This window comes from Pongo abelii, chromosome 3 (assembly GCF_028885655.2).
Source record: "Pongo abelii isolate AG06213 chromosome 3, NHGRI_mPonAbe1-v2.0_pri, whole genome shotgun sequence".
Classification (NCBI taxonomy): Eukaryota; Metazoa; Chordata; class Mammalia; order Primates; family Hominidae; genus Pongo; species Pongo abelii.
Window position 1 is genome coordinate 93,277,585 of NC_071988.2, and position 15,813 is coordinate 93,293,397.

Genomic DNA, 15,813 nt, shown 5'->3' on the forward strand with positions numbered 1-15,813 from the left:
ACAATCTGCTCCTGAATGACTACTGGGTAAATATTGAAATTAAGGCAGAAATAAGTAAGTTCTTTGAAACCAATGAGAACAAAGACACCACGTACCAGAATCTCTAGGACACAATTAATAGATCTTCCTGCTTTCTCCTGTGGGCATTTAGTGCCCACAGGAGAAAGCAGGAAAGATCTGAAATCGACACCCTAACATCACAATCAAAAGAACTAGAGAAGCAAGAGCAAACATATTCAAAAGCTAGCAGGAAATAACTAAGATCAGAGCAGAGCTGAAGGAGATAGAGACGTGAAAAACTCTTGAAAATATCAATGAATCCAGGAGCTGGTTTTTGAAAAGATTAACAAAATAGACCACTAGGCACACTAATAAAGAAGAAAAGAGAGAAGAATCAAATAGACACAATAAAAAATGATAAAGGGGATACCATCACTGATCCCACAGAAATATAAACTACCATCAGAGAATACTATAAACACCTCTATGCAAATAAAGTAGAAAATCTAGAAGAAATGGATACATTCCTGGACACATACACCCTCCCAAGACTAAACCAGGAAGAAGTTGAATCCCTGAACAGACCAATAACAAGTTCTGAAATTGAGGCAGTAATTAATAGCCTAACAACCAAAAAATGCCCAGAACCAGTTGGATTCACAGCCAAATTCTACCAGAGGTACAAAGAGGAGCTGGTACCATTACTTCTGAAACTATTCCAAACAATAGAAAAACAGGGACTCCTCCCTAACTCACGGAATGAGGCCAGCATCATCAGGATACCAAAACCTGGCAGAGACACAACAAAAAAGAAAATTTCAGGTCAATATCTCTGATGGACATTGATGCAAAAATCCTCGATAAAATACTTGCAAACTGAATCCAGCAACACATCAAAAAGCTTACCCACCATGATCAAGTTGACTTCATCCCGAGGATGCAAGGCTGGTTCAAAATATGTAAATCAATCAATGTAATCCATCACATAAACAGAACCAATGACAAAAACCACATGATCATCTCAATAAATGCAGAAAAGGCCTTTGAAAAAATTCAACAGCACTTCCTGCTAAACACTCTCAATAAACTAGGTATTGATGGAATGTATCTCAAAATAATAAGAGCTATTTATGACAAATCCACAGCCAATATTACACTGAATGGGCAAAAACTGGAAGCATTGCCTTTGAAAACTGACACAAGTCGGGGATGACTTCTCTCACCACTCCTATTCAACAGTGTTGGAAGTTCTGGCCAAGGAAATCAGGCAAGAGAAAGCAATAAAGGGTATTCAATTAGGAAGAGAGGAAGTCAAATTATCTCTGTTTGCAGATGACATGATTGTATATTTAGAAAACCCCATTGTCTCAGCCAAAAATCTCCTTAAGCTGATAAGCAACTTCAGCAAAGTCTCAGGATACCAAATCAGTGTGCAAAAATCACAAGCATTACTATACACCAGTAATAGACAAATAGAGCCAAATCATGAGTGAACTCCCATTCACAGTTGCTACAAACAGAATAAAATACCTAGGAATCCAACTTACAAGGGATGTGAAGGACCTCTTCAAGGAGAACTACAAACCACTGCTCAAGGAAATAAGAGAGGACACAAGAAATGCTCATGGATAGGAAGAATTAATATCATGAAAGATGGCCTTCCTGACAAAAGTAACTTAGAGATTCAATGCTATCCCTATCAAGCTATAATTGACTTTCTTCAGAGAATTAGAAAAACTACTTTAAATTTCATATGGAATCAAAAAAGAGCCCGTATAGCCAAGACAATTCTAAGCAAAAAGAATAAAGCTGGAGGCATCACGCTACCTGATTTCAAACTATACTACAAGGCTACTGTAACTGTACAGTTACAGTACAGTTTGGTACCAGTAAACAGCATGGTACTGGTACCAAAACAGATATATAGACCAATGGAACAGAATAGAGACCTCAGAAATAATGCCACACATCTACAACCATCTGATTTTTGATAAACCTGACAAAAATGAGCAATGGGGAAAGGATTCCTTATTTAATAAATGGTGCTGGGAAAACTGGCTAGCCATATGTAGAAAGCTGAAACTGGATCCCTTCCTTACACCTTATACAAAAATTAACTCAAGACAGATTAAAGACTTAAATGTAAGACCTAAAACCATAAAAACCCTAGAAGAAAACCTAGGCAATACCATTCAGGACATAGGCATGGGCAAAGACTTCATGACTAAAACACCAAAAACAATGGCAATAAAAGCCAAAATTGACAAATGGGATCTAATTAAACTGAAGAGCTTCTGCACAGCAAAAGAAACTACCATCAGAGTGAACAGGCAACATACAGAATGGGAGAACATTTTTTCAATCTATCCATCTATCCATCTGACAAAGGGCTAATATCCAGAATCTACAAGGAATTTAAACAAATTTACCAGGAAAAACAACTCCATCAAAAAGTGGGTGAAGGATATGAACAGACATTTCTCAAAAGAGGACATTTATGAGGCCAAAAATCATATGGAAAAAAAGCTCATCATCACTGGTCATTAGAGAAATGCAAATCAAAACCACAATGAGATACCATCTCATGCCAGTTAGAATTGCAGTCATTAAAAAGTCAGGAAACAACAGATGCTGGAGAGCATGTGGAGAAAAGGGAACGCTTTTACACTGTTGGTGGAAGGGTAAATTAGTTCAACCGCTGTGGAAAAGAAAACCTCCAACCTCTCAACTGTGTATATAGAAAGTTCAAGGAAAAGATCTCAGGTAATACTACAAAAATTGGGGAAGGATAGGTGGTCTATTGGTTTCCTATTAGTGCGGCACCAAGTTGTCACACTTAGTGTCTAAAATAGCACACATTTGTTATCTTGTAGTTCTGAAGGCCAGAAGTCTGGAATGGTTTCCACTAGGCTAAAGTCAAGATGTTGGCAAGGCTGCATTTTTTTCTTAAGGCTCTACAGAATAATCTGTCTGCTTGCTTTTCTTTTCCAGCTTCTAGAGGTTGTCTGCATTCCTTGGCTCATGGTCCTTTTCAATCTTTAAAGCCAGCAATGGCCCATCAAGTTGGTCTCACCTAGAATAGCACCAATACTGATGCTTCTGTGTCTCTTCCACTTTTTAGGACTCTCACGATTACATTAAGCCCACCTATATAACCAGGATATCCTATTTTAATATAAGCTAATTAGCAAACTTAATTCCCCTCTGCCATGTAACCTAACCTATTCAGAAGTTCTGGAGATTTGGACAGAGAAACTTGGGAAGCCATTATACTGCTGACCATAGGTGGTAGGAAGTTTAAATTTTGTAGCTAAGGACAATAAGCATTCATTCGTTTCTGAGGTAGATTAATATTGAAATATTTTACATTTATAGAATTTTTCTAATTTAGAAATTTTCTGATATTTCCTCAGGATAAGATTATGCATTTTTGACAAAAATATTGCTAAACTGATGTTGAATTCTCAAGCATTACATCAAGGATCATATGATGTATTTGCATCCCATTATCCACAATGTTATCCTGGATCATTTAACTAAGGTAGAATATGCCCAGTTTTTTCACTGAAAAGTTACAATTTTAACTTTGAAATTAATAAAGTATTTTGTGGGTAGATAATTTCAGACTACGTAACTATCCTGTTTCAAACTTTTGTCCACTGCTTTAACCAGTCATTTATAATTCTTTGCTGGAACACACCAACAGTGTGGGGAGGTCAATTTTATAAGCCCACTGTCAAATTCATTTTCATTTATGGGCAGATATAACCTTCTGTTCAATTAATTAACAAGGTGTGCAGAAAAGAGATAACAAGCAGGCCTGAGGCTGCTACCCTTAGAAAACCCTGCTTGCTAAGTTGGCCCTAGGTTGGGGTCTGGGAACTTAAATAATAAACACTTACTGTACTGATACACAGGTTTACTTAAATGATGAGTGGCTCACTATGCCTAGACTGTTTGTACAAACAACGTGGTTTATGCTGAATATCTACTTTCTATCTGGGAATCTGGAATTTTGATATATGCTAGAAAGTAGATCCCCACTTGATCATTCTCCAAGAAAAACCCTGGGTGTTGAGTCTCTAGTGAGCTTCTCTGGTTGACAACACTTTACATGTGCTTTCACAATTTGTTACTGGAGGAATTAGGCATGTTCTGTGTGACTCCACCGAGATTAGGTGCATGAGGCTTATGCCTAATTTCCTGCAGTCTTCATCCCTTGTACCTTTTCCATTCCTGATTTTGCTTCGCAACCTTCACTTTAATATATATTAGCTGTGAATACATTATATGCTGGGTCCTGTGAGTCTTTCTAGTGAATCACCATACCTAGGGGTGGTTGTGGGGACCTCTGACATACAGGATTGATTAAGCTGTCTACATTAAGACATACAGGCCGGGTGCAGTGGCTCAAGCCTGTAATCCCAGCACTTTGGGAGGCCAAGATGGGTGGATCACAAAGTCAGGAGATGGAGACCATCCTGGCTAACACGGTGAAACCCCGTCTCTACTAAAAATACAAAAACATTAGCCAGGCGTGGTGGCAGGCACCTGTAGTCCCAGCTACTCAGGAGGCTGAGGCCAGAGAATGGCGTGAACTGGGAGGCGGAGCTTGTAGTGAGCCGAGATCGCGCCACTGCACTCCAGCCAGGGCATCAGAGCAAGACTCCATCTCAAAAAAATAAATAAATAAATAAAAGGACATACGGATTCTAAATAATTTCTTGATACATTGTATATGAATAGAATTATGCTAAATGAAACTAAGACAAGTAACCTAGCCCTATATTGAGACTCACAATATGGTGGCTGTGTCTGCATAGAGAAGTATCTAAACATAATACTCAGGCCAGGCACAGTGGCTCATGCCTGTATTCCTGGCATTTTGGGAAGCTGAGGTGGGTGGGTCACTTGAACTCAAGAGTTCAAGACCAGACTGGGCAACATGGCAAAACTCCATCCCTACTAGAAATACAAAAATTAGCTGGCCATGATGGCACGCACCTGTGGTATCAGCTACTTGTGGGGCTGAGGCAGGAGGATCACTTAAACCTGGGAGATCAAGGCTACAGTGAGCTGAGATGGTGCCACTGCACTCCCGTCCAGGTGACAGAGTGAAATCCCTGCAAAAAAATAATAATAACATTAAATTAATTGAGTCAGAACAGAATATGGCAAATACAAGAAGCTTATTTCTTTAGGAGTTTCAAAGATGTAGACATTGTATCCTGTTCAGATTATCAGGAAAGCTAGAGTCATGTGAGTTAACTTTAAATTAATAAGTGAGTCTTGACAGAATATGATAGCTGGAGGTAGAGGGAAGGAGAGTTTTGGAAGGCAAGGGAAATGGATAGAGTGCATGCTGAAAGAAGTGAAATATAGAGTGTATTAGAAATAAAATATAATAATAACCATTACTTATGGCACAAATTGGAATTTTCAAATGCTCTTGGTTAAAATCCTAATAATTTGAGTGCCTTATTTATAGTTCAGTTTTATGTAAAACTTATAGATTATTATAGAAAGACCACAAAAATTCCATGGCATTTTACAAGTGTTCCTCTTAAACTCAGGCACAGAATTTATGCTTTACTGGTTCCTAATTATGTTTTTCTTTTCTGTCTCTTCTTTGTTAAGGTTCATCATGAATGAGAAATGGGACACAAACTCTTCAGAAAACTGGCATCCCATCTGGAATGTCAATGACACAAAGCATCATCTGTACTCAGATATTAATATTACCTATGTGAACTACTATCTTCACCAGCCTCAAGTGGCAGCAATCTTCATTATTTCCTACTTTCTGATCTTCTTTTTGTGCATCGTGGGAAATACTGTGGTTTGCTTTATTGTAATGAGGAACAAACATATGGACACAGTCACTAATCTCTTCATCTTAAACCTGGCCATAAGTGATTTACTAGTCGGCATATTCTGCATGCCTATAACACTGCTGGACAATATTATAGCAGGTATGTTGGCTTTTGTGCAGTTTGAAGATAATATGAAATATTTGTCCCATATTTCGGCAGCCATTGGCAGGGCTGTTCATTCATTCATTTGTATACAGATATTTATGGAATTCCAGGAACTGATCCAGGCACCTGCCCTCATTGGATCTGCATTCTGAAGGACTAGATGGACAATAAACAAAGAGTTATATAATTAGAGAATGAGAAGGATTCTGGAGGAAAAGAAAAGTGATATAATAGAAACAGAAAGTGGAGGCTGCAATTTTTATAGAGTATTCACTGGAGGTCATGAGAAAATAAGATTTAGTGTGTCTTACCTGAAGCCTTTGAATTTTCTTAATAAAGTTCAGGGCACATATAAGATGATAGAAATATCACTATGAACTGTAAGGTCCGAAGAACTGACACATCTGATTTGAGTTAATGCAATGTCTTCAGTCTGACATAAGCAGAAATTTAGGCCCTCATGTTGTTAGCTAGAGAGATTTCCAACAGTTTTTGAGAGAAGATGCAACAATATTAATGATTTTTCAAAAAGTGGTAGTTTATGTGTGCAACATAAGTTTACATTGTAAAGCTTAGGGTAGCACCCTATAGTACTTCTGGGCCCACAGAAGTACTTTACCTTACTGCACAGATCTGAGTTTCTGTGATGTTTATCATTAAAAAAAAAATTTTATCGAGGATGTGATGAAAGGATCATTTCCTTGACCCCTTCTCGGGACTGGTGAAGGGGAGTCTCCCTTACTCCACCTGCAACTCTCAAGCCCCTTGTGGGAGGGCGAGCATGCAGGTGAGAGGGTACAGGAGCTAGGGCAAGTGTTTTTGGGTGCCAGCAGGAACTAATCCTGTACCAGCCCCAGTGCTGTGTCTAGAGGTTGCCTGTGACCCCTGGAGCCCCAGAGAGCAGACAGCTAAGTGTTAACCAGCTCAGTGGAGGGTCAGGGTGACAGCATTTTGCACCTGCCGTCTTGGTACCTGAGTTCCTGTCTGGCATTCAGGAAGAATCAAGTCTCATGAATGAATTGAAGGGTGGTGAATGTGGAGGATTTTATTGAGCAGTGGAAGTGGCTCTCAGCAGGATAGAGAGCTGGAACGGGGATGGAGTGGGAAGATGATTGACGGTCCCCGGCTGAACTCCTCTCCAACCATAGTCTCCAATGCCCAGCTATTTTTTTCTCGATGTTCAGACACTTCTTGTCTTCTCTTCTTCTCTGACGCACCACTCTGCTGCTGTGCCCTTGGAACCTGGGGTTTTTATAGGTATAGGATGGGGGGGGGCGTGGCAGGGCAGGGTGGTTTTGAAAAAGGCAACTTTCAGGTGGGAAAACAGGATTGCATGTTCTCACTTAGAGCCACAAGGTCCAAGCTTGAAGGTGGAGTCCCTGCCAGGGACTCTGCCCTTTTCCAACTAGTATTTCCTTGCCTCACGTCCATATCAATTATCAAGATACTGTGCTAAACAAAAAGAGGGTGTACAAATTGATAAAAATTATTGTTATCACTCTCAGACAAGTTTTTTTTTAATTTAACTTCTATTTTTAATTCAGGGGTACATGTACAAGTTTATTACACAGGTAAACTTGTGTCATGGGGGTTTGTTGTACAGATTATTTTGTCACCCAGGTATTAAGCCTAGTACCCATTGGTTTTTTTTTTCCTGAGTCTCTTCGTCCTTACTCCCTCTACCCTCTGATAGGCCCCAGCACGTGTCGTTCCCCTCTATCTCATCATTAGCTCCAACGTATAAATAGTAACAGGTAGTATTTGGTTTCCTGTTCCTGCATTAGTTTGCTGCAGATAATGGCCTCCAGCTCCATCCATGTTCCTTCAAAGGACATGAGCTCATTCTTTCTTATGGCTACATAGTATTCCATGGTGTATATGTACCACATTTTCTTTATTCATCTACAATTGATGTGTATTTAGATTGATTCCATGTCTTTGCTATCGTGAATAGTGCTGCAATGAACATACACATACATGTGTCTTTATAATAGAACAATTTATATTCCTCTGGGTATATACCTAGTATTGGGATTGCTGGGTTGAATGGTAGTTCTGTCTTTAGGTCTTTGAGGCATTGCCACATTGTCCTCCAGAATGGTTGAACTCATTTACATTCCCACCAGCAGTGTGAAAGTGTTTATTTTTCTCCACAATTTCGCCAACATCTGTTATTTTTTGACTTTTTAATAGTAGCCATTCTGACTGGTGTGGGATGATATCCCATTGTTGTTTTTATTTGCATTTCTCTAATATTCAGTGATGTTGAGCTTTTTTTCATATGTTTGTTGGCCACACGTATATCTTCTTTTGAAAAATATCTGTTCATGTCCTTTGCCCACTTTTTAATGGGGTTGTTTATTTTTTGTAAATTTGTTTAAGTTCCTTTTAGATGCTGGATATTAGACCTTAGTCAAATTCAAAGTTTGCAAAAATTTTCTCTCAGTATGTAGGTTGTCTGTTTACTCTGTTGATATTTTCTTTTGTCATGTGGAAGCTCTTTAGTTTAATTATTAATAGATTCCATTTGTAAATTTTTGCATTTGTTGTGATTGCTTTTGGTGTCTTCCTAGTGAAATTTTTGCCTGTTCCTATGTCCAGAATGATATTGCCTAGTTGTCTTCCAGAGTTTTCACAGTTTTGGGTTTTACCTTTAAGTCCTTAATCCATCTTGAGTTAATTTTTGTACATGTTATAAGGAAGGGGTTTGGTTTCAATCTTCTGCACATGGCTAGCCAGTTTTCCCAGCACCATTTATTAAATAGGGAGTCCTTTCCCCATTACTTGCCCATTGTTTTTGTCAGCTTTGTTGAAGGTTAGATATTTGTAGGTGCATGGACTTGTTTCTGGGTTCTCTATTCTGTTCCATTGGTCTATGTGTCTATTTTTGTACTAGTACCATGCAGTTTTCGTTACTATAGCCTTGTGGTATAGTTTGAAGTTGGGTAGCATAATGCCTCCAGCTTTGTTCTTTTTATTTAGGATTGCTTTGGCTATTCAGGCTCTTTTTTGGTTCCATATGAATTTTAAAATAATTTTTCTAGTTCTTTAAAGAATGTCATTGGTAATTTAATAGGGATAGCATGGAATCTATAAATTGCTTTGAGCAGTGTGGCCATTTTCATGATATTGATTCTTCCTATCTGTGGGCATGGAGTGTTTTTCTATTTGTGTCATCATGGATTTCTTTGAACAGTGTTTTGTAGTTCTCCTTGTAGAAATCTTTCACCTCCCTAGTTAGCTGTATTCCTAGATATTTTATTCTGTTTGTGGAAATTTTGAATGAGATTGAGTTCCTGATTTGGCTCTTGGCTTGACTGTTGTGGATGTATAGGAATGCTAGTGATTTTTGTACATTGATTTTTTTTTTTATCCTGAGACTTTAAGGAAAGTTATTTTGCCAACAAAAAGTGTTCTCAATATTTTGTCCCATACATATTTTAAATTACATTAATTATTTTAAAGTTCTTGCATACAAATTAACCATCCTTGGCCAGGCAGAGTGGCTCACCCCTGTAATCCCAGCATTTTGGGAGGCCAAGGCAGACAGATCACTTGAGGCCAGGAATTCAAGACCAGCCTGGCCAACATGGTGAAACCCCATCTCTACGAAAAATACAAAAATTAGCCTGGTATGGTGGCATGCACCTGTAATTCCAGTCACTCAGGAAGCTGAAGCATGATAATCGCTTGAACCCTGGAGGTGGAGGTTGCAGTGAGCCAAGATCATGCCGCTACCCTCCAGCCTGGGTGACAGAGCGAGACTCTGTCTCCAAAATAAAAAATAAAAACTACCCATCTTTAGTTCTTTGTTTGCATTCTCAGGAGGCAGCCACCTTCGGCAATTTTTGCTTTTTTTTTTTTGTAATTACTACTATATTTCTAAATAACATGTTTTCAATATTTTTTCTTCAAACTCTCATAGACGTAAATTGAGTTGTCATCAACTTTCACCACATCAGCACAAACATACATTCATACACCTCACCTTCTCACATTCTCCTGGTATAATTATATCACAGTTTTTGTTTGAATCAACATACAGAATATACATTCTTATTTTACATATATCTTATCCCTGCTGAGCCTTGGAAAGTGCTGTATCAATTTCTGTCTTATAAAATGTTTTTCATTTTCCTAGATTTATTAAGGGTATATTTTGATTTTCTTAGTTTGAGTGTGTACCCATTAGTAATGTATCCTCAAATTCGCTTCCAGAGGTGTTACTCTCTCGTCAATACCTTTAAACATATCAGGTATCTATAAATACACCTGCAGGTACGTTTCCTGGTGTTTTCTGTTCTCTTTTGTTTATAGGAACACGTTACTCCCAGGGCAGAGCAGCTTCTGCTCCGGGATACCCCTTCACTGACACCCTAACAACTCTCTTCATCTCTCTTTGTGTACAATTCCATTTTCTGGATGCCATGTCCACTTCTTTTTTGGTTTATTCCTTTCTGAGAAATGGTTTATTGAGATGAAACGTTTGGGCTGTTATTTGTCTGCAAGTATCTTTATTCTGCCCTCACACTTGATTAGTTAGCTGTATGAAGACGTCTAGGTTGGAAATTTCTTCTGTCAGAATTTCAAAGGAATTACTCATTTCTACTGCTGTAAAATATGGTATTACTGCTGAAAAAATACGATATTTAATTTTTTCTTCTTTTGCCCATGATTTGTATTTTGTTTTTCTTATGGAAAGCTTTTAGAACTTCCCTTTATCCCTAATGTTCTTAATTCCATGAAACTATGCTTGGAAGTGAGCCTTTCTATTTTGTATTTATTGTGCTGGACATAAATTCGGGCTTTTCAATCTGAAAATGAGTGGTCTTTAATCTTAGGGAATTTTCTTGTAGAGTTCTTTTCTGTTTTTCTTTCTTCTACTCATATTAATCAGATATTAGAGATTCTGGATTGCTCTTTTAATTTTTTTCATCTTTTTACTTTAATTTTTTGCCCCTCATTCTTCTATTTTCAAAGATTTTCTCAACTTTCTCTTTTAAACTTTATGTTGAACTCCTCAATACTGTTACCATATCTGAAATATTTTGAGTTATTTTTATTTTCTGCATATTTCTGTAGTTGCCACCATGATACAACAGTATCATGATACAAACAGTATCATGCACATGTTTCATGGACAAAGTGCATTATATCTCTGGGGTTATTAGTAATTTTTTTTCTGTTTTCTATTTTTCATATGTCTGACTCAATTTGGTTTTCCTGTAAGTATTTTTCTTCCTATGTGTATTAGTCTTTTTCTTTTGTGTTTGAGGTTTCCCTAGTGTTAACTGCTTATTTTTCATTGCATTTAAAAATTGTTTTAATTTGTTTTTTTTTAGTTAATATGAGTACATATGTGTGTATTTATGGGGTACGTATGATGTTTTGATATAGGCATATAATGTGTAATAATCATATTAGGGTAATAATCATATTAGGGAATTTGGGATATACATCACCTCAAGCATTTATCATTTCTTTATGTTAAGAACATCTCAATTCTACTCTTAGTTATTGCTAAATATACAATAAATTATTCTTGACTGTAGTCACTCTGTTGTGCTATCATATACTAGCTCTAAGGCTAGGTGCAGTGGCTCATGCCTGTAATTTCAACACTTTGGGAGGCCAAGGTGAGAGGATTACTTGAGCCTAGGAGTTCAAAACCAGCCTGGGCAACATAGTGAGACCCCATCTCTACTAAAAATTTTTTTAAAATAACTGGTGTGGTGGACTGCACCTGTATTCCCCACTACTCAGGAGCTTGAGGTAGGAGGATGGCTTGAGCCTGGGGACAGGATGGTGGTGTGAGCAGAGGGGTTAAGTCTACAGTGAGCCATGATCACACCACTGCACTGCACCCTGTCTCAAAACAAAGAAACAAACAAACCAAACCAAAACAAAACACCACCAGAAAAAAAAAGACTAGATCTAGTTAACTGCTTCTTAGCTTCTGTGTTTCAGAGTGAGGCATAGCATGGCTGCCTGGAAGTTCTGCATGTCTGGAGGATAAGGTTAGGACCACTGTCCACTTCATTAGTCTGCACTATTCCTTGAGAAATTCACAACTGTCAAAATCTGCATATCAGTGTTATTGAACAGGTCACTTTTTCCAGAAGTAGATTTTCTAACGTACTGCCATAGGAATGTAGGGCTGGCTGTTACATTCCACATTGCCATGCAGTGCAGCGGTATACTTTTGCTTAATCCTTCTGCATCACAGTGGCACTCATTACCCCCGCACCTGGAGACTCGGGGATTATAGTACTTATGGTTCTGCCTCCTCAGAGAGTAAACCTCCATTCTTCTATCAACATGGGGAAAAAGCCAGTGGCATCTAATTGGATTTATACACAATTTCCACCAAACATGTTGTTTTCTCAACCTCACATTAAGTAGTATCTGGTACTTTAATTTCTAAGGATTTATGCTCTTTTATCCTACACCTATCATTTCAGTGGAATTGTGTGAGGGAGATAAGGTAAAATATACGCTTAATATTCCATATTCAACCAACGGCTACACACACTGTTTTGCATTTTTGTTGACAAATAATACTATCATAAGCTAACACATTTTAGAACTGAAAAAGACATATTCTCTTTTGGTTTCTACTCACTAGAGTCACTCAAGCATTTATTTTAATATGATCTAGATAGGTGACTTTTAAAAGATAGACTTGAATTATTTAGGTTATTTAAAAATACTTTATGGGTAAGAATATTTTGTTTCAGAAAATAAATTGCAGAAAAATTAAAAAAATAAATTTCAAAACTGAGAAATGCATAATATTCATCTTTTGAGAAATGAGAATATTTGCTAGGAGAAGAATATTGTTCCTTTTCTGTGACAGCAAATGGGTGTTTAGAATATCAAACTACTACAATAATTTTATTATTTTCTTTTATAAACTTTACAGTAGCTAAGTTTTAGTAGGAAAGTAATACTTTTGTTCATGCAAAGTGCTCTTTATTCTGGATGTGTCTCTGGGGTAAATTGTCTTATTTCATTCTTTATTAATAAATACATTTTATTCTGTATGTAACTCCTGATTCCTCATAATTTTGGGGTGCCTTTCCAAACTAGAAAACCGACATTCTGACTGTTTATTCATTTAAAGGGCATTATTGCCTCAGAGTCAATGGTTTAGACTCTGGAGTCTTACTGCCCAGGTTCAAATTCTTAAAATGCTCCTAACTAGCCACGGCAAAGTATGTAATATTTGTTTGTTACCTCATCTATATTGTGAGGAAAATAACAAAGTCTTCAAAAGCTTGTTGTGAGGATTAGATATGTTAATAGACAGAGACCACTTATAGTGCCTGGAATGTGATAACTACTGTGTAAGTTTTGACGTTATTGTTAGTGTACTGAAAAACAGAGCTCTGGAGATATTAGGGGAAATACTGAGAAACGTTGACTGTTCTCTGCCTATCATGTAGAAAAAATTTACATTAGTCTTGTTTCCACAACTTTCTATTTTCATTTTCAGTGAGATTTTGGAAATATGATCTTTTGAAAGACTGTTTCATTTTCCTTTCAGGATGGCCATTTGGAAACACGATGTGCAAGATCTGTGGATTGGTCCAGGGAATATCTGTCGCAGCTTCAGTCTTTACGTTAGTTGCAATTGCTGTAGATAGGTAAGTCTGCACCAAACTCTGAATCCAGAAAAATGGGCATGTCTGCAACTAGTATACCAGAAAAATATATAACCTACTAAATTTGGTCATATCTTTTCAAATTGTATTCACAATATCTACCTCTTTTTTTAAATTATTATACTTTAAGTTCTAGGGTACATGTGTACAATGTGCAAGTTTCTTCCATATGTATACATGTGCCATGTTGGTGTACTGCACCCATCAACTCGTCATTTACATTAGGTATTTCTCCTAATGTTATCCCTGCCCCTGCCCCCCACCCAATGGCAGGCCCCGGTGTATGATGTTCCCCGCCCTGTGTCCAAGTGTTCTCATTGTTCTATTCTCACCTATGAGTGAGAACATGTGGTGTTTGGTTTTCTGTCCTTGTGATAGTTTGCGCAGAATGATGGTTTCCAGCTGCATCCATGTCCCTGTAAAGGACATGAACTCATCCTTTTTATGGCTGCATAGTATTCCATGGTGTATATGTGCCACAATTTTCTTAATCCAGTATATCATTGAAGGATATTTTGGATATTTTGGTTGGTTCCAAGTCTTTGCTATTGTGAATAGTGCCACAATAAACATACATGTGCATGTGTCTTCATAGTAGCATGATTTATAATCCTTTGAGTATATACCCAGTAATGGGATCGCTGGGTCAAATGGTGTTTCTAGTTCTAGGTCCTTGAGGAATCGCCACACTCTCTTCCCCAGTGACTGAACTAGTTTACACTCCCACCAACAGTGTAAAAGTGTTCCGATTTCTGCATACCCTCTCCAGCATCTGTTGTTTCCTGACTTTTCAATGATGGCCTTTCTAACTGGTGTGAGATGGTAACTCATTGTGGTTGTGATTTGCATTTCTCTGATGACCAGTGATGATGAGCATTTTTTCATATGTCTGTTGGCTGCACAAATGTCTTCTTTTGAGAGGTGTCTGTTCGTATACTTTGCCCACTTTCTGATGGGGTTGTTTGTTTTTTTTTTCTTGTAAATTTGTTTGAGTTCATTGCAGATTCTGGATATTAGCCCTTTGTCAGATGGGTAGATTGCAAAAATTTTCTCCCATTCTGTAGGTTGTCTGTTCAATCTGATGGTAGTTTCTTTTGCTGTGCAGAAGTTCTTTAGTTTAATTAGATCCCATTTGTCTATTTTGGCTTTTGTTGCCATTGCTTTTGTTGTTTTAGTCATGAAGTCCTTGCCGATTCCTATGTCCTGAATGGCATAGCTTAGGTTTTCTTCTAGGGTTTTTATGGTTTCAAGTCTAACATTTAAGTCTGTAATCCATCTTGAATTAATTTTTGTATGAGGTATAAGGAAAGGATCCAGTTTCAGCTTTCTACATATGGCTAGCCAGTTTTCCCAGCACCATTTATTAAATAGGGAATCCTTTCCCCATTGCTTGTTTTTGTCAGGTTTGTCAAAAATCAGATGGATGTAGATGTGTGGTGTTGTTTCTGAGGTCTCTGTTCTGTTCCATTGGTCTATCTCTCTGTTTTGATACCAGTACCATGCTGTTTTGGTTACTGTCGCCTTGTAGTATAGTTTGAAGTTGGGTAGCATGATGCCTCCAGCTTGGTTCTTTTGGCTTAGGATTGTCTTGGCAATGGGGGCTCTTTTTTGGTTCCATATGAACTTTAAAGTAGATTTTTCCAATTCTGTGAAGAAAGTCAATAGTAGCTTGATGGAGATGGCATTGAATCTATAAATTACCTTGGGCAGTATGGTCATTTTCACAATATTGATTCTTTCTATCCATGAGCATGAATGTTCTTCCATTTATTTGTGTCCTCTTTTATTTCATTGAGCAATGGTTTGTAGTTCTCCTTGAAGAGGTCCTTCACATCCCTTGTAAGTTGGATTCCTAGGTATTTTATTCTCTTTGTACCAATTGTGAATGGGAGTTCACTCATGATTTGGCTCTCTGTTTGTCTGCTATTGGTGTATAGGAATGCTTGTGATTTTCGCACATTGATTTTGTATCCTGAGACTTTGCTGAAGTTGCTTATCAGCTTAAGGAGATTTTGGGCTGAGACAATGGGGTTTTCTAAATATACAATAATGTCATCTGAAAACAGGAACAATTTGACTTCCTCATTTCCTAACTGAATACAGTTTATTGCTTTCTCTTGCCTGATTGCCTTGGCCAGAATTTCCAACACTATGTGGAACAGGAGTGGTGA

The 15,813-nt window shown here is 37.7% G+C and overlaps 1 protein-coding gene across 3 annotated transcripts in view; it reads left to right on the forward strand.

The window, feature by feature from the left end:
- Positions 1 to 15,813, forward strand: part of NPFFR2 (neuropeptide FF receptor 2) — a 105,351-nt gene that overhangs the window by 81,036 nt on the left and 8,502 nt on the right. For all 3 annotated transcript variants that reach the window (XM_024246175.2, XM_024246174.2, XM_002814848.4), the window contains 2 exons: positions 5,638 to 5,972; positions 13,525 to 13,624. In XM_024246175.2, coding sequence (XP_024101943.2) covers positions 5,645 to 5,972; positions 13,525 to 13,624 — 428 coding nt within the window. In that variant the 5' untranslated portion in view covers positions 5,638 to 5,644. The remainder of the gene's footprint in view (positions 1 to 5,637; positions 5,973 to 13,524; positions 13,625 to 15,813) is intronic.